This window comes from Pygocentrus nattereri, chromosome 2 (genome assembly GCF_015220715.1).
Source record: "Pygocentrus nattereri isolate fPygNat1 chromosome 2, fPygNat1.pri, whole genome shotgun sequence".
NCBI lineage: Eukaryota > Metazoa > Chordata > Actinopteri > Characiformes > Serrasalmidae > Pygocentrus > Pygocentrus nattereri.
Window position 1 is genome coordinate 28,941,062 of NC_051212.1, and position 23,928 is coordinate 28,964,989.

The 23,928-nt window shown below is 39.2% G+C and overlaps 1 protein-coding gene across 1 annotated transcript in view; it reads left to right on the forward strand.

Moving 5' to 3' along the window:
• Positions 1–253: 253 nt before the first annotated feature.
• The window catches only part of sec24d (SEC24 homolog D, COPII coat complex component), a 29,259-nt gene continuing 5,584 nt past the window's right edge, over positions 254–23,928 (forward strand). Inside the window, exons 1-18 of the mRNA XM_017713949.2 lie at positions 254–383; positions 1,998–2,208; positions 4,875–4,977; positions 5,086–5,231; positions 5,341–5,619; positions 6,637–6,776; positions 7,737–7,848; positions 7,999–8,126; positions 10,579–10,717; positions 11,442–11,557; positions 13,004–13,128; positions 17,232–17,423; positions 20,797–20,890; positions 21,586–21,702; positions 21,857–22,027; positions 22,585–22,681; positions 23,025–23,170; positions 23,500–23,638. Coding sequence (XP_017569438.1) covers positions 2,058–2,208; positions 4,875–4,977; positions 5,086–5,231; positions 5,341–5,619; positions 6,637–6,776; positions 7,737–7,848; positions 7,999–8,126; positions 10,579–10,717; positions 11,442–11,557; positions 13,004–13,128; positions 17,232–17,423; positions 20,797–20,890; positions 21,586–21,702; positions 21,857–22,027; positions 22,585–22,681; positions 23,025–23,170; positions 23,500–23,638 — 2,395 coding nt within the window. The 5' untranslated portion in view covers positions 254–383; positions 1,998–2,057. The remainder of the gene's footprint in view (positions 384–1,997; positions 2,209–4,874; positions 4,978–5,085; positions 5,232–5,340; positions 5,620–6,636; positions 6,777–7,736; positions 7,849–7,998; positions 8,127–10,578; positions 10,718–11,441; positions 11,558–13,003; positions 13,129–17,231; positions 17,424–20,796; positions 20,891–21,585; positions 21,703–21,856; positions 22,028–22,584; positions 22,682–23,024; positions 23,171–23,499; positions 23,639–23,928) is intronic.

A 23,928-nucleotide genomic window follows, 5' to 3' on the forward strand; every position in this document is an offset into this window, starting at 1 on the left:
AAACCTAGGAGATCGTCTTTTTCTTTGGTGGTTTTTGGTCATTTCACAGCTACAATTACCCGCCGGCTAAATGTGCCGCGCTGACGTCTTCGCTCAGGAGCCTGACTAAGCGTTGGGGCGATTTGATTCGACTCATTCAGCTGTTTATCGTCACTTTTACGGACACAAACATACAGTCTGCTCGGTGGAGGATTTCGCCCCGCACATCTGCATCTCTGCTGACGTGTAGCGGCTCTCACGGCTGCGCGCATGCGCAGAGGCGGCGGGAGGATGACGCTGCAGGCAGCAGGGTTCATCACGCCGGAGTTTGACGTGGCACTCCGCTCAGCCACTCTGCCCCAGCGTCAGTTAGACAGGACAGGCGGCGTCCCTCTGCCTTCCCGGTAAGTGCCTCTTTCTTTTCACGTTGTCAGACAAACTGAGAATTTCTGCCGAAGGAGTTCAACATTATGTAAGAATGACAGAAGCGCAGAGGAAAGTTTGCAGCGTGCTGTTGTCAGTTTCGGTCTGTGGCTCATCACAGACATAACAGACCACAACTTTGACTGTGGGGCAGTCGACTGGCATTTAACAACACTCAAAAAGCTTATATTTCGCCATGTTGCGGTGGCTAAACCGTTGGAAAATGGTTTTAAAGGCACAAATGTGTCGTCTTGCTGTTTAAACGTGAGCAGGGTTTACCGCTGATCTTTGACGTGGCAGCTTTGGGTAGAGCTGAAATGATGCCCGCCTTGGGTGCTGGACTACTCTTAGAGCAGGACCATAGCTAGCATTCCCTGCCAGAAAGCGTTTATAGATGCATAAGGAGTGGATTTCGCCCGCTGAAACTTCTTTGACCAGGCCTTAGGTTAAGAGATGCAAGTCCGGTGAAACATCCGTGTGAAGCATCTGCACAGACCACGAACGACATTAGACTAATGGCTAAATCAGCAGGCTGAGCAAACTTTTTCCCTCATTAGCCCTTTCGTTATGCGCAGGCTGCTCTGTATTTTGGCATATATGCTTCCAGTTCTGAAAGGAAAGATCATTTGTTTGTCAGTATGCCTTTTGCAGGTGTGCGGTGTAGCAGGACAGAACTGGGATTTAAAAGCAGTCAGTTTGTGCTTTACAAGAGATCCTTCTCTCTGATCTGTAAAGGGGAGATGGAGAAACCAGTGATCATACATACACAGACAGGCAGTGTTGAGAGTATTCCTGCCAGTGTAATCACTCCCCTTATCATAGTCCATTGGTTAAGATCCCTCTTACACGTGATCAAGAGTTGCCATGAGATATGGTATGAACAAAACCTGCAGCACTCAGGAGGTAATAATTTCATCGTACAGGCTAAACTGCTGTTTACTTGATCATAGGTAGTCACCACTAAAAAAGTAAGGGTGTATCCTAACCTCTAGATTACACTGCATTACAATACAATTTCATTTTGCAGCAGCACAGTATTTGGCAGTATTTTAAATGTTACAAAGATACAATGTCATACGAACAATTAAACCTCTAAGATTACTATCATCGTTTTACATTTGTGTGGAAAATGGCCTGTAATCAATTATGATGTTAAATAATAATTTTGGCTCAAAATAAAAGTCTTAGGTTGAAACAAAACACAAAAAGATAATCCGAAACATAAAAATCTAAAATAAGGCCATATGTTTTGTATTCCACTATTGTGAATAGTCACATTAATGTATACAGTGTATTTTAATCAGTAAAACATTATCGAATTTTACCAGAACAATCTAATGGAGGTGGTTTCCCAAAGAACTGTCATCAGCTCAAATCGTGAAGAAGTCAGAGCTTTCCACCCTTCTATCTGATGTATTATTATATTTCTGACTAAAGGTATGATAACCGAGTGTGGACTTAATGGTGAAAGCTAGAAACACTGTACAATGACATCATCCGAGCTCTAACATGAGATAGGCTTGTGTTCATGTTGGTGCAAAAAATGTGTGGATGGTATTAAAAACGTTTGGAAACTGATATCAAATTTGTTTCAGAATCACTCCACAGGTTGCTGATCTTCTGTCAGTCTGGAATGAAAGAACTCTAACAGGAAGATGAGCCAGCAGGGTTATGTTGCTACACCTCCTTACTCCCAGGCTCAGCCAGGAATAGGGGGCTATCCCACAGGATTTGGAGCTTCCCCTCCACAAGCCCACTATGGGCACTATGGAGCCCCACCACAACCCTACACTGCACAAGCAGCAGGTAAGTTAAAATCTCCTTGATCATGTTCTCACTTGTGTCTGACATGCCTCATCTTGTCCCTTCATGGTAGATATATCACAGAGACTTACTTAATTTGAGAAGCACAAACCCATAGCGATGATTGTATACCGTAAAAAAAAACTGCTGTAAATGTGCAGCAATTTCCAAAAATGGTGTGATGCTGTGCAAAATGTAAATAAAATAGAATGCAATGATGTGCAAGTGTTGTATTCCCTATATACATTTCAAAATAGTACAAAAACAACATATCAAATGTTGAAACTGAAAAATGTTATACATTTTTTGTAAAATATATACTAATTTTCTACTGGTTGCCAGCGACGTGGGGCATTCAATACAAAATAGACAGGGGCATGTTTACCACTGTGTTGTATCACCTCTTCTTTTAACAACTCTAAGTGTTTGGGAACTGTGGAGACAAACTGCTGTAGTTTTGAAAGTAAAGTAGGTTCTCATTCTGTCTTGAGCGAATTCAGGCCCAGAGAAGGCGGCAGAGTTTTTGGATGCAGTGATGAACTGTGTTCACAGACAGTGGTTTTCAGAAGTGGTTTTCAGAGCCCATGCAGTGATTCTGTACTAGAAATCATGTCAATATTTAATACAGTGCTGTATGAGGGCCAGAGAACACACCCAGCCAGTTTTGGTTTTCAGTCTTTTCTCTTGCATACAGAGGTTTGGATTTGCCTTAATGATATTATGTACCGCAGATGATGAAATTTCCAAGAAATGTTTTTATTGAATTTTTGCACTATTTTGTTGTGCAGTCTTTCACAGAGTGGTGATCCACTCTCTATTTTTACTTCTGAAGGACTCTCACGGATGCCTTTTTTTATAGTCAATAATGTTACTGTCCCTGTTGCCAATTAACCTAGTTATTGTAAGATGTCCCACCAGGTGTTTTTTTTAGCATATTTGGAAATGTAACTTGAGCAATGTATCTGGCAGAACTGTAGTTGGGTTCTGTTAATTAACTGTTATATCTTCATCTACAGTTCATTTCATGAGTTTTGTCAACATGTAATTCTCACACCAAAGAAACGTTTGAAATCATCAATTTTATATTTCAGTTAAAAAGTCCATCTTGTAGTTTCATGATAAAAAAAAGTTATGGAGTTACTGGTATCTTTGCAGACTGAAATACGGTGCATGCAATACATAAGTGCATGTATCAGCTGTAGTTTCTAACATATATTATGATGTACTAGTTGTTAAACACTTGTAATTTAGAGTGTGATCTTAAAATCAACCCTTGATTATTATTATATCATATTGTAGTTAACATAGCTGCCAGTATTTTACTTTAGTTCAGAATATGAGAGAGTATGAGGGCAAAAACTTCAAGTCAAAAGTTTTTCAAAACATGAACTATGTTTATGTGTAATCATATTCTGTTCACTGAAGCACTTACATTTTTGGCAGGTTTGACCCCTTCCATGGCTAGGGCCTGCTGGTGGATCCAAAGTTTTATTACATACTTCAGTAACCTAGGAAAAGCTCAAACAGTTTGTATTGAAGTCTCTGTACTTACTGAATAATGCGGTTTAAAATGTAATATGCCTTGGATTTTAATGGTTTAAAACACATTTTGGTTGGGCCGCTGTATAATGTACACATTTTATTTTCCAGCATAGTGAATTTGCTTAAAAAAACGTCATCAGTCTTGTGGGGTCATCATGCTCTGATGCTTAACATTTTGCTCCAACAGTGTTATCCATGATGCACCATTATCACTGTACATTTTATGGGGCTGCTCTGAAAGACCTGTCTGAACAGGTCATTATATACAGTCAAATGCAAAGGTATAAACACTCCTCATGAAATGACATGTTTTGTTGATTTTCTAATTTAAAATAAGTTAACACCTTCTACAGATAACTAACTTAAAATAGCATGTTTCTGTATATTCTGTATGTTCTGTGTATTGGGTTTATTTATTTGCTGAGTTTAACATATTTTGGAAAAAAATAAAACAAAATATAAAATATACCTTAACTTTTCTACAGGACACAGTTTATGTTTCAGTATGTTAAATGTAGCAACTAAACAGTAATTGTGCACTAAAATGTGCAGAAGTGTGTTGTTTTTAGAGGATGTGTTAACTTATTTTCGTTCAACAAAACAGATAATTTGACCAGGGGCACCCAAACATTTGCATAAAACTGTATCTATCTGTCGGTGTATTGACTGCTCTGTCTTTTTAAATGGCATAGTGACAAAGCAAATGTAAATGGCTGAACTATTACTTCAGTCCGCGACCCTGAGAGAGAACCGGCTTAGAAAGTGTGTGTGTGTTACTTCAGTAGGGCAGGGGAAAGAATTGTATGTTCAGAATGCATTAATAGATCATAAGAGATTGCATGTGAAAGTCACAAAATATTTTTAAAGTTGTTGTTTTGCTCATTGTTTGTAAAGTTTTATATCCATTTGTATGTTCTAGCCAGTTGTTTTGACCTTTTTGGCCATTTGGACCATTTGGCCAGCTTTGCACCCCGTAAAAATAACCTACACTTAAGCTTATAATATGCTAGATTTTGTTCTTGTCTAATCTCTGATTGTTGACTGTTGTAAATGTTTTTGTAAAAGTAATAATCCATTAAGAATGTGGTCATGATACTATGCCCCTTTCTGTAATTGTTGTGCTCCAGGTGTGCTGAAGCCAGCAGCCTCCTCCCCTTCTGGGATGCCTCCACCACCTGTGTCTAGCCAATATGGATCGCCCATTCAGCAAAACGGCGCACATTCTCAGAAGTAACTTTACTTTGCTCTTAGTTTTCTAAAGAGTTTTGTCTGTTGTGTTTTCCAAAATGCTCTTGAGATTTAATTTGAGTCTCTTATGGGCTTTTCCTTTACAATCAGGTTCCCCCCTCCTGCAGTCTCTGCCCCTGCCATGCCTCCCTATGGACAGCCCCTTCAAAGACCTGCTTACCAGAGCATGGCTCAGGCAACACCTCCAACCCAACAGATGACCAATCAGATGAGTGCTATGAGCATTGGTGGATATGGTAGGTTTAGTAGAGCTTTACAAGTGCAGTGCAGTTTCTCACTCCTAATATATTATACTTGTTTGAAATGTTCTCTAAACATAAATCCTTACTTTTGCTCTTTATCAAGGCCAGGGTCCCCTGCAGTCTCCTCAGTCACCCACCAGTTCTGCAGCACCACAGCCTTACCAAATGCCTTCAGCACCAGCAATGGGGCATCCACCCATGTCTCCCACAGGCCACCAGCCTCCCTCGATGAGTGCCTGTCCACCAATGACAGCTGGCCCTCCCATGGGTGCAACAGGAGCTCCACCAATGGGAATGCCTAACTCACAGCCTGGCCTTCCCCCGATGGGTGGAGGTGGATTCCAGCAGCCAGGAGGACCTCAGGGCTTTCCTCAACAGCCAGGTTAGCAATCATCTCTAATGTACAGCATAAATAACTGGAAACGTGGTCTACGCCTCTGATGCTTTGCCCACAGATGTGCACTGACTGATCAGCTCTGTTTTTTTTTGTCAGTTACATTTTTAGTTACACTCATGCTGTCCTGTGTGTACACACTTTAGTGCCCTGTTTTTTAGCCGTTTGACCAGAAGTAATTTTTTATTATAAAGTTAATAGAAGCTACTCACCTGTTGAAAACAGTTGCTTGCTCTACACACTCTGACAACAATCAGCCTTGCCAAACAGGATATATTTGCTGGACAGAAGTCCAAAAATTTCCTATCGATCACCACACAGTATGTAACGCTTTGCCCCTATGTTGTGTGCTAAAACACTGCTTTGTGTTTTTTGTTTTTGTGTGCCAGTCAACTGGCCATGTCCTGTTAGGGCTGCACAATACATAACCTTAAAAAAGTACACTGTACTGTTAAGAACAATTTCCTGAACAGCTTTTTCTATAATGACCACAAAAATGTTAAGATGACACTTTTTGTTAATTTTTAAGTGAAAAGAACACATTCTGTATAGAGAACAAACTTAAATGTGTCATTTTCTGCTAATTTCAGGGCAGTTTATGTGCTGAATATAACATACTGGAAAAAATCAAATTTATTTAATTCCTTAGAAAACTGCTCATGGTAATGCAGGTCTGTTGTGACAGCAGCCATTTTTGCTTCACACGTGTTACACACAACAGTGGGTGTGAAATTAGTCATTACATTTAAAGAATTTTTAAAAAGTCAGTAGTTCAGAATAGTGTAGTTTTTGATCTGGCTGTTTAGCTGAATTGCTTAAGTACTCAGTCTGTACCTTGGCAACTACATGTTTTACATTAAAGCATTATTAATTTTCATTTACCATAAAGGAAAGTGATTCTGATGTATAGCAGGATTCTGGTTATTACAGCGTTGTCAGATAATGAGTACACTATGTTGTAGCAACTTATACTTTAATTTAGTCTGAGCATACCTGTGATTGCAGGGCCGTATGGAGGGCAGATGCCAGGGTCACAAATGGCAGGGCCTCAGGCAGGTGCTTTCGCAGGAGGCTTCCCTGGAGGAGCCGCCCATATGGCTGGGCCTCCTCAGAAGAAATTGGACCCTGACTCTATACCAAGCACAGTAAGCCAATGTGCTGCTTGCAGTTTTATTATATTGCACTGCTGTGAAAACGTATTTGGTTTTCTAAATTTTTAAATATTTGTTACACTAAATGGCCTCAGATCCTCATACATGATCATTTCATTTAATGAAAGAAAATAGTTTTGCAAAACCCGTGTCCCGCATGTGAAACTGCAACCAAATAGTTCCTATACATGAAATCAGTTTTCAACATCGCTTTGGATTTTGGCCCACTCTTCTTTGCAGAATTCCTTTAATTCAGCCAAATTGGTACTGCATACTTGGAGGCAAAATGAACCTTTCAGAGGTGGATGTGCTTTGGATTGCTGTCTTTTTAAATAACTCAGTTGCGCTTGAGCTTCAGATCGTAGACAGATGATGTTATTCATGGTTCCATCAATTATGACTCTCCCACTCCCTGAAGCAGCAAAACATCCCCACAACATCACACCACCACTATTTTTGACTGTTGGCATATTGTTGTTATTGTGGAATGATGTTTTTTGCTTTATGCAAATGTAACAAGACCCATCTTCCAAACGTTTTCACTTTTAACAACAGAGAACATTATTCCAAAAGAGCTCATTGGGGGTCATCGTATTTTTTTTGTTTTTTGTGAGACCAGCTTTTACGTTCCTCTTGGTTACCGGTGCTTTTTTGGTCTTCCATGGATACCATTTTTGCCTAATCTCTTTCTAATGGTGGAATCATGAACGCAGACCTTATCTGATGTCTTTTTTTCAATAAATGATATGTTGCGTTTATTAAAGTTGTCTTTGTCTTATATTAAATTTAGTTTGAGCCCCTGAAACGACTGTGACAAATATGCAGTAATAGTAGAAATCAGGAGGGGGAAAATACTTTTTCCAGCAGTGTATGTAAAAGATCATTCTTTTAGCTCACAGAAAAACAATATGCACTGCTGTGTGCTTGAAAATAAAATTAGTTTCCACTGTATAGACTCAGGTGATCGAAGATGACCAAGCTAAGAGAGGTGGTCAGCTCTACACCACAAACCTCAGGGGTCAGGTGCCTCCTTTGGTCACGACCAGTTTCACAGTCCAGGATCAAGGTGAGCTCTAGAACAAAGTGATTGAAGTGAATGAATTGCTACTAAATTGGTTATAATGAATTTAACAGAATGATAAAAGGGATTCAGTGAGTTTCCAATGAATTGAAAAAATAACTCTCTGGTGACTCAAATTGTTGATTGTTGTTTCAGGAAACGCTAGCCCCAGGTTCATGCGATGCACAACTTATTCATTTCCCTGTTCCTCTGACCTTGCCAAGCAGTGCCAAGTGCCCCTGGCCACCATCATCAAACCTTTTGCCACCGTGCCCAAAAATGAAGTATGTAGAATCAGTGTTGTGTAATGTTTTGTAATGTAAATAGCCAAAATGAAAATCTGAACCAACAGGTGCAAAAATTTGTACTTTGATTAGTTTAAATGCTTGTGTATCAGTGATGGCAGTTTTTTTTCTTTTTTTTATGTCTTTACAAAATTTCTGCAAAGTTAAATGGTTACGATGTAAACTCTTTCAAAGTAGTTTGATGTGAAATTATGCACCACTGTACATAAACTGAATTGTCAGAACTGTTCACAGTGGAACCAAATGGCTCTAAATACCTCCCAGTCATCTGTTTTATGAAATGGTTACAATTATGTTGCCTGATACCGGAGACATTGTTTTATGGTAGCTTCTTTTGAGAGAAGGTTTTGGTCTGAAACAGTTTTGCAGAGAGGTACATGCAAGGTGTTGTAAGGCAAAATCCTCTCACCACAAACTTCTTTTTTCACATTAACTTGTCATAGTCAAGAAATTTTAATGTAAATAATGGTGATTAACAATTGAATTGTCTTTTTGTTCGTTGTATGCAATTAAACTATGAGCCTAAAGTGGCCAAATTGGCTGATTACCTATCTTGCTTTCAGTCTTAGTAACCTCCAGCTGTCAGTGGAAAAAGCTTGAGTTCAAATAAACATCGCTCAGCGCTGCCCTCTGAAGGTGTTATTGTACCAGTCAGAATTCTTGTTGATTTTGTTTGTTGAGTTTGCTTTCTTTTATTTACATTTATTTGCTTAAGCCCAACGAATGAAAGCAATCCACTTGCTGTGACGTAAAGGAGATTGTGAAAGCTTAAACTCTGGAGAGTAATTGTAATCAGTTAAAATAACTGATCAGCTCAAATCATTGCGATCAGGCAATTATGTAATAATTGTGACAGGCCTAACATTTCCCACTATTTTACCATTTTCATCATTACACATAAAAACTCAGAAGACATGTTTAGGTTCATAATTTTGGATGGTGAATAAAATGGCTATATTTAGGCTGCAAATGTCACAATCCTTGGTTCCTGTTATCTGGTAAAAATATGGTAAAGAAAATCCAACTGTCCAACTGTTACAACTGCAACTGTTAGAATCAGAATAAGAATCAATTTATTTTGCCCACTATATTACACATACAAGGCATTTGTCTTGATGAGTGCAGACAGTATGACATGTAACATACTGAACAGATTAGACAAGCTCACAGACTATTGACAAGTATTTAACTAAGGGACAAAAAAAGAAATAACAATACACTAGATAGGATAAAGAAGAAGAAGGAGGAGTAATAAAGAGCCAATGTGGAAAAAATAGATGCACATCTGAATATCTATACATATGCTGGTCTGAGGAGACATCTAATAACTGTTACATGCAGAATATTATAAAATGATATGAACATTTGTGCAGTGTTAGCGTAGTAAACATGACCTGTGCCTTTACATTAACTGTAATTGCTATATATATTTTTTGTTGATTGTATTTTCATCCTGCTGACTTGCATGTAAGAAAGGATAGTATAACTCCTTGTCAAGACCTCCAAGTACTTGTGTGTCCCTGGGGCCTTTTTTCAGTCACTCTCACTCTTCTGTCCATGACAGCACTATGCTGTAGGGCCTTTTTAGGCAATGTTAGTGTAGTCTTTCACAAGAGGCTAATTAGCTTAAAGTTCGCTCTCTGGGGAGCATTTTGGATGAAGGGTTTTCGTGCTCTCTGAATAAAAGCAGAGCTAAAACATTTCACAGGGCTACATCTCCCTCTATCAGCAATAGTAAGAGATGATAAGAAGACAGTATAAGAATGTAAAATGAATGTGTATAAAAGGTAAATGTCTTTAAATAATATTAGATTGTGTGACTTTATTACATTGTTTCAGACCTATCATACACTTACTCACTGTGATGGCCTCAGTGAACCTTTCTTTGGAACGCTTTTAAACACTGTATTTAGAAAAATTCTAGAGCACACAACAATGCCTTTTAAAGGAACAAGACAGATGCTGGGACAGAAAGTGTTTTTTTGCTGAGTGCCATCGAAGAACCGTTCAGCATAACCAGTGCTTACAGTTTATTTCTGTTGACTTTTTCCTTTTGGTCAGTCTCCCTCTGTTTTTTTTTTCTCAGCACTGACCAGAAATGTGCACTGCATGAAAAATACTTCAAAACAAGTAAAGTTAATTGGCTGCAAGTCTACCAGCTTTGTTTACTGCATGCCATCCACTCTTATTAAGCAGAGACCAGCTTATTCCAATTAGTTCTGCATATGCTTTTTAAGTTTGTAATTACTGTTCACTTAACAGATATAAGAAACATGTGGGTGTGGGGATATGCCTCATAAACTGCATTGCAGACAGTAATATGTCATACTCTACAATATATACAGCAACTACAAATGCAAGAAGCTCCATGTTATAGTTCAAAAAGATAATCATTTGTCTGTGTCTTCTCTGTATTCTGTTTGTCTAAAAGACTCCTCTGTATGTGGTAAATCACGGAGAGGCAGGACCTATACGCTGTAACCGCTGCAAGGCCTACATGTGCCCGTTCATGCTCTTCATTGATGGAGGGCGGCGCTACCAGTGCAGCTTCTGCAACTGTGTCAACGAGGGTCAGTATTTTACTCACTGTATCATGGTGTCTGATTTGCAGTGTACCGGTCAGTCCTTTAGGATTTTAGATTTTAGGTTGCCATTAATTCTTCATGTATGTGTCATAACTATACATATTATGGGGAAATAAAAGGGCCTTAAAGGGTCCACATTGTACATTTTCCCTAAATTCCATTTAAAGCGTTTGTGCGAATATAGTATAATCATATATAGTTTAAATGTATCATATAGCTTTATAAATAATTTATTCAGTAATTGAGCAAATAAATTGACATTTATTTTCACATGACCCCTTTCCAGTCTCTACCACACATAAATGACTTCTGTTCTCATTGTCTACCCTGAATTGTGCCTCTTTTAATAAGCAGTAAGTAATATAAGTAAATTCATTGGTTTTCATGGTGTCAGTAAAACTCAAACTCAGAATACAAATCAGACTGTGCAGCTTAATTTCCTGTTATTCACTCAGGAGTGGTGGGACTGAATGGTTGGTGTTGAAACTTTAGCATAGCTTACATACTACATCAAGGTTTTTAATTGAACAAAAGTGAGATAAACCTAATTTTCTATGACCTTGGTCGTTTAAGATTAATAATACAAAAGTAAATCTGTAGTTTTTGTGGTTAAATACTGTGAGACAATGGGCCAAGCATCCATGTTTTCTATGAAGCTATTTCCTCAAAAAGAGTAAGAAGTAAAACATGCACCTCCTCCCCCCCACAGTTCCTGTCCAGTATTTCCAGCATCTGGACCATATGGGTCGAAGAGTGGACCTATATGAAAGACCAGAGTTGTCCCTAGGCTCCTATGAGTTCACTGCTACTCTGGATTACTGTAAGGTAATGATCTGTTTGCAGCCCCTCTAAACCATACATAACTCCTAAGCTCAAACACTGAACTTTTGTTTGAAGTCTGGCAACAGTGTTAATGTGATTTTGCCAATTATTATAGGGCCCGTTTTGGGATAGAAGAAGCCTACTTTGTATTATGTGGCAAACATAGACAATTAGAGTAGTTTTATCCAGTGTTTATTGTGGATTAAAGCAGATATTAATCAGCAAGTATCAACAAATAAAATTCGGTCAAGGAAACATCTGAGAAAATATTATCCAAGTCTTTGATTGGGCTTCAAGAGGTTAGCATGCCCCAGGAGGCAGCTGAAAGAGCTTCATTTTTTGGCAGTCATGTTGCATTTTTTAGTCAAAGATGGGTGATTAGATCTCGGGCCTAAACACTGTAAGAGTCCTGAAACAGTCTGAAGACAAAGGATTATTTTCACAAAGGATGCTGTATCATATTACAAGCTTTTATAGAATGGGAGTATGCAGTGGGAAAATTCCATTTTAGAGAAAATATTTGTTAGTGAAGTAAACCTCTGTTGACTATATGCAAATAAACTGATGTAATTGTCACTGTAATAAGACTAGAGCTGAGTGCAGTATATTTGAGAAATATTTTTTTCTTTTGTTTATCTACTGTTACCATCTCTGAAAAATTGATTACACTGTGGCAGCACTGTGAGATAAAAACTACGTATAATTAAATCACAGAAAAATCAGCAACAGACCCCAGTAATGGTCTTTGTTTTGGCTGGTTGCTCAGGAGGCTAAATTTAAGCCTGACACCATTTCAGTTGCCTGACTTTAGCCTTCATACTCTACTGTTTATTAATGTTTACATTTCTGTTGATGGCCCATATTAAACAAACGCCTCATAGATGATACCTACTGCACAGTGTTAACTACATGGAAACAAAACTGAGCACTTAGTCCTGCTCCTACTGCCCTCAATTGCATGAGAATGTAGGTGATGGAATGAGTGTGTGTCAGTTGTATGTTTTCATTGGTGTCTGTTCGCTTGTTTTTACATTTTGCCAGTGACTGTTTCAAGGTTTTGAGTACGATTTCATAAACAAAGTGTTTCAAATAACAACAGGAGTGAGATAAAAACACATTTGAGCAGTGAAATAACTTACTAGGGCCTAAAAGGCTGTGTAGTTTTTGCCTGGTTGAGGCAAAGAACGCAGGATCTTAAAGGAAATTAAATTTAAAAATTAAATTGCTGTCCTTTTAAGACTGTTGGCACTGGTGTCAAGTTGAGCTCAGTTAGCATTTGTTTTAGTAAATAAGCATTTGCTAGTTCTAGTTCGATTTTCACTTGGTTAAGAGTAAATAAATACTATATATATATATATATATGTATGTATGTGTATATTGTGGGGTTTTTTTCTTTCCAGTAATTTTATGCACCTAACATCAAATGACTTAATTTCTTCCTTTTCTTAGAACAATAAGCCCCCGAATCCTCCAGCTTATATCTTCATGATTGATGTCTCCTATAACAACATAAAGAGCGGGCTGGTCAAACTGATATGTGAGGAACTGAAGACGCTTTTAGATCGGCTTCCAAAGTGAGTGAGGAGGCTGCTTTTACTGTCTTTTGTCACAAGTTATTTCAGCTGTGCACAGTTGTTGCAAAGCAAATCAGTTTATTAACCATTTTTGTCCAGAGAAGTTCCAACCATGGTCAAGTGTAATTATATTTTTGGTTAGTAATCTGAGGAAAAACTTTACAGACCAGAGACTGAGGGCGTTTATCATGCCCTGAAGATCTTTAGCTGCTTTTGCACACTTTGGTCATCTCTCAACTTTAGCTAAACTACAAAATAAAGATGCCTATGGGGTTCTTTGGAGCAATACCATAAAAGAACCAGTTGTGCTTCCCTAAAGAACTGTTCAATAAATTGTTCTTTTAATGAAGCATGTTAGTTAATGAAATAATACTAATATATTTCATTAACTAATAGTATACTAATAGTATATTAATGAAATATATGAGTATGCAGCTGGGTCATTATAGTTTCTTATCTTTAATAAGTTTTTTATTTTAATTATTTTTTATTTTATTTTCAATTCAGTTTATTTTCAGTTATGTCAGTTAGTGCGTTAATGGTTTTAGCTTTTATTTTCCAGTTGCACTGTTTAAAGCTGCACTGTGTGTTTTGGAGATTTGGAGACCTCTCTGGTGGAAATGTGTAGTTGTACACATTGTGCAGAATAACATTCTATAATGATGGTTTTGCTCCAGTTTTCTTCCCTAATGAATCTGATTGCGAGCGTATTGAAGTATTCAAAAACACTCCGAAAAAACTAGGTCAAGGATGTGTCTTGCAAGGATGATTTATTATGAATTATCTACTATTGCCATCATCTCTTCATCAGTATAATGTTGATTTTTGTATTTGAGACCTAAACATAGAGCCAGACCTTTTTGTCGAGCCTGTGAATGACATTAATGTGTAAAGATGCATGGCCTGGTCCTAAAAACTCCTGCGAAATCTGACTTTTAAATTAATATTGCAGGGCTCACAGAGAGACTGCACACATGCCATAGTTCTGTTCTGTTTTTTCATCCTGCTTCGTCTTTGAATTTTATCCCCCAAAATTACATAATGCATCTTTAAAGAACCTAAAGTTTATATACCAATTAAAGATATTCTTACATTCTTAGACATTAAATAAAGATTAGTCTTTATGTGTGGCATTACTTTTGCAATGATGTGTATCGGCATGGGGTTTTTCTGGTAACTTTTAAGAGGACAGCTGATTTCAGGCATATTGCACACTGTTTTCATCAGCACACTCCACAGCTCCACACACTGCTCCAGTGGGTCGCTCGCAGGGTCTTTAGAGCACACTCGTTGCCTTGGGCAGTGAAGGCCCTCACTGTTTTGTCAGCACATTTCAGGTGGAACATGTGCACGTCTGAGCTACTGTCAGCTCGGAATTCAGCTGAACCCACCCAAAAAAAAGGCCCCCGATTCCAATGCCAAATATGGCCATAGAGAAAAAAATGGGGGAAAAAAAGAAAAAACAAAAGCTCTGTGTTGCTAAGCAATCCAATATCTCATTCGAAAATTCCTGCCTGTAAGGTTTTGTGTGGGGGCTGATAGAGGAAGGCCAGAGCATTTTACGGGGTTGACTGCAGTCCTGTACCCAGTCCAAGTCTCGAAAAAGTCCATGGGGCACATGGCTCTTATCTGTGCCATTTTTCTGGCCTGAAAAAACAGTGGGCCTTTGATTTACCTCCTATGGACTCGTATGTCTCTTTCCTACAAGATTTTGTTCTCCCTCTCCCCCAGCTCCTGTGGGTATGTCCATATTTGTTTGGGAAACTGACCTCACCTCACAAGCACTCTAGTAGTACACTCCAAATAAGCCTGCGGTATTAAATCTGATTTCTCCCCTCTGTTCCTGGCTATGCTCACTAGAGTGCTTACACTTAATGAAAACCACATTGGACACCCAACGGTTTTATATGGTTCACTTTACCACTCTTCTCTCTCATAGTTAAGAATAGAGAACAGGCAGCAAGTAGCTGTACCCAGTGGTAGGTTTTGTCATTCTTCATTAGAACACAAGCCTGAAAATATGCACCAAGCTGAAAGCAGTTAATGTTCTCTGTTTTTGAGTGATATTGTTTTGAATCTGTTCTTTATATGGGTAATGACAGGGTTGGCATGCAGACCCTAAGTGAGATAAGCCAGCAACATGTTTTACTGTATTTTTCCAGCAAGGACTACAAATATCCATCCATCCATCCATCCATCCATCCATCCATCCATCCATTTTCTAAGCCGCTTCTCCGTCAGGGTCGCGGGGGGTGCTGGAGCCTATCCCAGCAGTCTTTGGGCGAAAGGCAGACTACAAATATAAGATGTAAATATCAGTAGAAGTCATCTTGCTGAACCTTTTCACCTAGCTCAAGTACACTTTCCACTCCCTGGCTAGCAGCTACTTGGTAGGCTTGCACCTCAGCCACTAATCAGCATATTCTGTATGAACATTACTTTACAGTTAGGGATGTATTGTAATGGCTGGGCAATATGACAGTATTTTAGTGTTATCATGATTATTTTGTTACAGTATCCTTTTTGAGCATAACTACATGCTTCATTACAAATGAGCATAATTAGGCCTGTTTAATTGGATTTATTGCAGCATGGTTTGTAAATCACAAAATAAAAATCACTGTAGTTGTTGATTTTTTTATTATTATTATTATTATTATATTACTTTTTAATAAGTATAATTTTATATTGTAATTTTGTTCTTTTATAATGTTGAATGCTCTAATAAAACCAAAATGAAAACATATTAACCTAAGGCAGATTTTCTGGCGCTCATATTTTTACTGTATTGAAAAATGTAATGAATCACAACACAACCCTAATTACATTACATTATGTGTATTTTAGCTGCAGTATACTAATAGAATTAGGGTTATGTACTGCTCAGTTTGGCTTTGCTCCATTTATTATTTCAGGCAGTCTGAACAAAACATCTTAATTTATATTGCAAGAAGCATATTTAGTGTTTCTTTAGTCTTGAAGCAGTCATCCTGCTACAGGAATATGCACTCCTTTACATTGTTTTTTTCCAGTTGGAACTGTGTACTTTTGACTTTTGCCCTCTTACTGAAACCTGATGATAAGCTAAAAGAGATAAGTGTGTTTCTTGATTGAAAGTATAGAAGTCTGCTCGCCTCTCACTCAGCCTTTTTTTGCCTTTCAGACATTCTGTCCCCCCACTCTAGTACTTCAACACAAACTCTGCATATCTACATAAAACTTTTGAATATTTCCCTCCTTTTTATTATACCACTGAAACCATAAGAAGCTCATTTGTGCTGCTGCTTTGGACAGCACTATGGGCATGCTGTCCTAATGGTCCGTCTAATTAGGAAAGAGTCAGAATAAGAGGTGCATAGCAAGAATGACCTCATTCTATTATGTCTGACTTTTTCCTTTTTTTCTTTCTTTAAAAAAAGAGTTGTTTTTGCACAAGGAATGTGTATTTGGCAATGTTGGCTCATGTTAGCTTTCACGGTGATTTATGTTAAGGAAGTTGTTCTCAGCACTACAAATACACAATGCTGCCTGAACTGGCTTTACTAAGAGAGAGAACACACTTCTCTTTGCGTAAATTTGACTTCAAATCTGTCATTGTACTAACAAAAACTAGTTTAGCTGCCCTGTTTGCCTTTTGTCCAGTGATGTTTTCCTCATAAACAGTTGGAAGTTGCATTTCTCACTGATATCTTGTAGACACACATTCTAGCCATTCTGACCCATGCTGGCTTACAGTACGTGCTTTACAATGGTGGCGTTGTTATTTTGATTCGTTGGACAATCATTTTGACCTATCAGATTAAATCAGATACACCCAATGAATTATCAGTAGATTGACGGAGTCAGACCAACTCTAAGAGCTTTCTGACGCTCAAAAGGGAGTTTTGCACGTTATACAAATAATATGTGGAACAAATACCGTACAAATAATATACGGTGTGTAGTTATGAGAGTGAGGAAGTCTGGACCCACCAGCATGTCACCAGCATAGTTTAAGAGCTTATGGACATGCTTGCTCTAATAACATTTGTACATGCTGTATATGTGCATTAATATAAAATGCAGCATATCACCATATGCATGTGTGCCCTTATGTGTTTTAGGGAAGAAGGAGCTGAGAGTTCATCCATCAAGGTGGGTTTTGTCACCTACAATAAGATCCTGCACTTCTACAATGTGAAGAGTGCGCTGGCTCAGCCCCAGATGATGGTGGTATCAGATGTGGCAGAGATGTTTGTGCCGCTGCTTGATGGATTCCTTGTGAATTTTCAGGAGTCAAGAGCTGTCATCAACAAGTAGGTTTATTTTTATAATCATCTGCCTCCATCTTGCCCTATCCATTGCCCCCTCTACTTTCACACCAACCATCTCCATGTCCACCTTCACTACATCCATAAACCTTCTCTGAGGTCTACCTCTTCTCCTTCTACCCGGCAGCTCCATCTCCAACATTCTTTGCCCAATATATCCAACTATTCCTCCTCAACACATGTCCAAACCATCTCAACCTGGCCTCTCTGGCTTTATCTCCAAACTGCTCCACCTTCACTGTCCCTCTGATCTGCTCATTTCTAATCTTGTCCAGCCTTGTCACTCCCAACAAAAATCTCAGCATCTTCATCTCCGCCACCTCCAGCTCAGCCTCCTGTCTTTTAGACAGAGCCACAGTCTCCAAACCATACATCATAGCAGAACGCACTACTGTCTTGTAAACCTTCCCTTTCACTCTTGCTGCTATCCTTCTGTCACACATCAGCCCTGACATCCGTCTCCACCCACTCCATCCTGCCTGCACCCTCTTCTTCACCTCTTTTCTACACTGTCCATTGCTCTGGATGGTTGACCCAAGATATTTGAAGTCATCCACCTTTACGACCTCTAGTCCTTGCATCTTCACCTTTCCACCTGCCTCCCTCTCATTCACACACATGTATTCCGTCTTGTTCCGTCCACCTCTCCAGATACTCTTCCACCTGCTCTCTACTCTCACCACAGATTACAATTTCATCTGCAAACATCATGGTCCATGGAGCCTCCTGCCTGACCATCTGTCAACCTGTTCATCACCATTGCAAACAAGAAGGGGCTCAAAGCTGATCCCTGATGTAACCCTACCTTCACCTTGAAACCATTTGTCACTCCAACAGCACACCTCACCACTGTCTCACTATCCTCATACATGTCCTGCACCACCCTAACATACTTTTCAGCTACACCTGACTTCCTCATACAGTACCACAGTTCCTGTCTTGGCACCCTATCATATGCCTTCTCTAGATCCACATAGACACAATGTAGCTCCTTCTGACCTTCTCTGTACTTCTCTACCAACACTCTCAACGCAAAAATTGCATCTGTGGTACTCTTTCTGGGCATGAAACCAAACTGCTGCTCACTGATCTGAACCCCTCACCTTAGCCTTGCTTCAACAACTGTTTCCCATACCTTCATGGTGTGGCTCATCAACTTTATACCTCTGTAGTTACTGCAGCTCTGCACATCACCCTTGTTCTTAAAAATGGGGACCAATACACTACTTCTCCACTCATCAGGCATCCTCTCACTCTCCAGGATTTTGTTAAACAACCTGTTTAAAAAGTCCACTGCCTTCTCTCCTAAACATCTCCATACCTCCACAGGCATGTCATCTGGACCAACTGCCTTTCCATTCTTCATCCTTTTTAAAGCTGCCCTTACGTCCACCTTACTAATTCTCTGCACTTCCTGATCCACGATCTCTCCCCCCGTTGTCCTCCTCTCTCTCTCGTTTTCCTCATTCATTAGTTCTTCAAAGTACTCCTTCCATCTACTCAACACTCTGTTCACTCACTAGTACATTTCCCTCTCTACCCTTTATCAGCCTAACCTGCTGTACATCCTTTCCAGCTCTATCTCTCTGTTTAGCCAAACGATACAAGTCCTTTACTCCTTCTTTACTGTCCAGCCTCTCATACAGCTCATCATAGGCCTTTGCCTGTGCCACCATTCTTTTTGCTATGCGACTAGCCTCACAGTACTCCTGCCTACTTCCTTCATCTCTCTGGTTATCCCACTTTTTCTTAGCTGCCTTCTTCTTCTGAATACTCTCCTGGACTTCCTCATTCCACCACCAACTTTCCTTGTCTTCTTTCATCTGACCAGACGAAACACCCAACACAGTTTCTATCACCACCTTAGCTGTAGTTTTCCAGTCCTCAGGTAGCTCCTCACTGCCCCCAAGGGCCTGTTGCAATTTTTCCCTGAACTGCCTGCAACCATCCTCCTCCTTCAGCTTCCACCATCTAATCTTTGGCTCTGTCTTCACTCTCTTCCTCTTCTTTGTTTCTAATCTCATTCTACAGACAACCACCCTATGCTGCCTTGCTACACTTTCCCCTGGCACCACTTTACAATCTCCAATCTCCTTTAGGTGGCGTCTCCTGCTAAGGATATAATCCACCTGTGTGCACCTCCCTCCACTCTTGTATATCACCCTGTGTTCTTTCCTCTTCTGAAAATACGTGTTCACCACAGCCATTTCCATTCTCTGTGCAAAATCTACAACCATCTGACCTTCCGCATTTCTGTCTTTCACACCATACATACCCAGCACCTCTTCATCCCCTCTGTTCCCTTCACCAACATGTCCATTGAAGTCTGCACCAATCACTAATCTCTCCTCTCTAGGGACACCATCTACCACTTCATCCATCTTACTCCAAAACTCCTCTTTCTCCTCTAACTGACAACCAACCTGTGGTGCATATGAACTGACCACATTCAAAATCACACCATCAACCTCCCACTTCAGGCTCATGATCCTGTCTGACACTCTCTTTACATCCAGAACACTTTTCACAAGCTGTTCCTTTAGGATTATCCCTACTCCATTTCTCTTCCTCTCTACACCATGATAGAACAGTGTGTTCTATCAGGAACACCTCCAATGTTCTTGGCCTTGCTTCCTTTCCATCTGGTCTCCTGGACACACAGAATATCCACCTTCCTTCTCTCCATCATGTCTGCAAGCTCTCTGCCTTTACCAGTCATTGTCCCTATGTTCAGAGTCCCTACTCTAACCTCCAAACTCCTGCCTTTCCTTCTCTCTCGCTGCCTTCTAACCCGCCTTCCTCCTCTCCTCTTTGATGGTCTTTGACCTACTGTAATCCAATTTCCCTGCTGGTCAACAGCACCGGAGGCGGTCGTTGTTAACCCGGGCCTCGACCGATCCAGTATGGCAATCATATTTGTGATCCGCATGATAGTTTTGGCACAAGTTTTACGCCGGATGCCCTTCCTGACGCAACCCTCACCATTTATCCGGGCTTGGGACCGGCACCAAAAGTACACAAAGTACACCCCTAATGGCTGGTTTAGGTTTATTTTTATAATCACTATTATAATTATTATTAGCAGTAGTACTAGTGTTAATATTGTTGTTGCCTAGATTAAATGGGACACATAAAAAAGTACATGTGACAAGTATTAGTTTCCTTTTTCAAAAAATTTGGCAAACATTTGTTAAAACTACTAGTGATCATGTGATTCCAATCTAAATCTTATAACTTATCAAAATCAGTACTACATCATTAAAAAGTAAATCCCTTTGCTTTATAATAGCAGGAATTAACATTCTTTGGCATTAGGAGTTGTCTTATTTTTGGGAATCCCTTCTTTTGTCATTTGTAGTCTACTGGACCAGATCCCAGACATGTTTGCTGATACCAATGAGAGTGAGACAGTTTTTGCCCCAGTCATTCAAGCTGGTGTTGAGGCACTAAAGGTAAGTCATTATAGCTAATTTGATCCCAAAATGTTTTTGTCCTACATGATTTGTACTCGTTTCAGTACTTCTTTTGGTGAACTGTGTTAAACCGTAAGCATCTGTCTATTGTATTCCTTTAATAGCCTTTTTTTCTGTTGTCTTTTATTATTTTCTGTTGTCTGTTGTCTTTTATTATTTTAATATCTAATGTTTATGATCCTAAGCAGAACATATATTTCTACCTTTTTAAGCAAGCCAACATATGAATCGCACTATAATTCACACATCGGTTGCCTCTGTCGCTACTGAATCCTGATCTGAATGTGTGCTCATATTTGCTTAGAAACTATTGCAATGTACCTACAATAAAGGCAGCATTGTGCTTCTTTTACATGGTGATAGAAAGCAAAGTAACTTATAATAAGCTCTAATTTCACATGCCAAACATATTATTAAATTTACGTTTGGTAAGATAAGGTTAACCAAGTGTGTCTTTAAATAATGCATGCCTTTACCAAATAAATACTCGGTTACTCTGCAGTTTCAGAGTGTTTGAGCTTATTGACTAAGTGTACTGGCCCACTAAACCCCCCCTAGAGGCTTTAAGAAAAATGAACAGCTATTAATTATTCATTAATCACTTCTCCGATTGTGCTGTACCTCCAGTGAGAATTGTGTGTCGTTGATCATGTTCAAACTATCTGTCTCCTCAGGCAGCTGAGTGCAGCGGCAAGCTCTTCATCTTCCACTCCTCACTCCCTACTGCAGAGGCTCCGGGCAAATTGAAGAACCGAGATGACAGGAAGCTGGTGAACACTGAGAAAGAAAAGGTGAGATGTTCATTCAATTCATTTATACTTCTATCAAATCTTCACTATGAAAATGACATCAGTACTGTGTGACACAAAAGAGGAAAAAGAATGGAGCTAAACTGAGTTCATACTAGGAATGTCAGACTAAGACTAGGTCGATTTGTGTTTGCAGATTCTGTTTCAGCCACAGCGGGGTGTGTACGAACAGCTGACTAAAGACTGTGTTGCCCAGGGTTGCTGTGTGGACCTCTTTGTGTTCCCAAACCAGTATGTGGACATGGCCACTATGGGCGACATCCCTACACACACTGGTGGCTCAGTGTACAAGTACAGCAACTTCCAGGTGTGTATTGACAAATACATACAAGAGCCCAAATTAAATCATATTGCCAATAAAATAGGCCTATATTAAAGTGTGGCAGATTTATCTGTATCGTTGACAAGACTTTTTTTTTTTATAAAACATTGGTAATTATAAAAAGCTTGTTTTATGTTACAACAAAGATAATTAAAATCACTAATTAGTGTGATCATTCTTTCTCACCAGCTAGAAACTGTTGCTAGAAGAGTTGTCAATCAATTGCCTACAAACAGCAATACAATTGTAAAAAAAAGAATTTTTTTTTGTTATTTAGTTTTTATTTTTCTTATTTTCTTCCTTGTTTTCAACCTTTTCCCCCCCCACAAAAATAGTTATCTGAATTTTTCCACCATTAAAATAGTGTCAGCATTGTTGAGAACTTTCATATTGGTCGGGTCTTAACATGAAGTCATGAACTCAGATTACAGGCATGTTAAAACACAAATGGATGAGAGTATAACGGTTTGTAGTTGTTATTGTAGTGTTATGAAACACTGCCCTCAAGTGGTCATGTTGACATCTACATCTCTCGCTCACAGGTCCAGATAGATGGTGAACATTTCCTCACTGACTTGAGGCGAGATGTGGAGAAGTCCATTGGATTTGATGCCATCATGCGTGTCCGTACCAGCACAGGTAATACTGCCACTACAATATTAAACAAGCCAACAGAAGAGAAATGAGCCAGAGAATTTCCCCATTGTGTGACTAATAAAGGATTATCTTATCTTATGTACCAAATAAAAAAAATATAAATACAAACAAGCATTTACTTTATTTGATTCATTTGTGTGCCATTCAAATCCACATGGATGAAAAATATTACATGATCACTGTGTATTTACTTTTAGCAGTAATTGTGATGATGAAATGGTGAATAACATGAATCAAGTAAAAATAAAAGCATTACTTTTTTCCATTGTATGAAACTGTTACAACATTTTGCTGAGCCATAAATCTCAATCTTGATGAACATCAGGTTTCAGAGCCACAGACTTCTTTGGTGCCATCTACATGAACAACACTACCGATGTGGAGATGGCAGCAGTGGACTGTGACAAGGCTGTTACTGTGGAGTTTAAACACGATGACGCTCTTAATGAGGAGGCTGGGGCACTAATACAGGTCTGTGTGGCCACATATAACACTGTACAGTGACCTGTGTGTTCATTCAGACAATTGTATGATATGTGCTGTAATCTGTTTAATTCATAGAATTCACGTGCTGTAATTCTATTTAATTCATAAAACTGTGAACAAATCAGGACCTGCTACTCCATGAATTTATTATTTGTTGGTATTCTTATTTCACTATGAGGATTTCTCTACTTTACTTTATTTGCTTTTTTCTAATAAACCCAGTAAAACATTTCAGAAACAACTGAAAAAACAACTGAACTAAAAAAAAAAAAACTACTGGTCGCCTACTTACTGTGTTCCTCTCCTGTCTGCAGTGCGCTCTGCTGTACACCTCTATCAGTGGTCAGAGACGGCTGCGCGTCCACAACCTCAGTCTGAATTGTAGCTCTCAGCTCTCTGAACTCTACAAGAGCTGTGAGACTGATGCACTCATCAACTTCTTTGCCAAGTCAGGTAACCCACTGCTGTGCCCTCTTTCCTCTGCTTTTGCAGTCAGACACTACATGTCAAAGTATTCAGACACTCCTTCTAATCAGAGAAATCAGCTACTTTAAGGGCACTTGTTGACACAGGAGTTCAGTTGTGCACACAAAGCTTCTATAATCTCCATTAAAGAAAAGCATCGCTTAACCTCTAAGATATTAATCAGTCTGTAGGATGACAGTGTTCGCATTCAACCTCCAAAAGAGCCAGTTAAACACAGGATAACCAATGCACTGGCACCTTATACGTCTGCCTTTTCC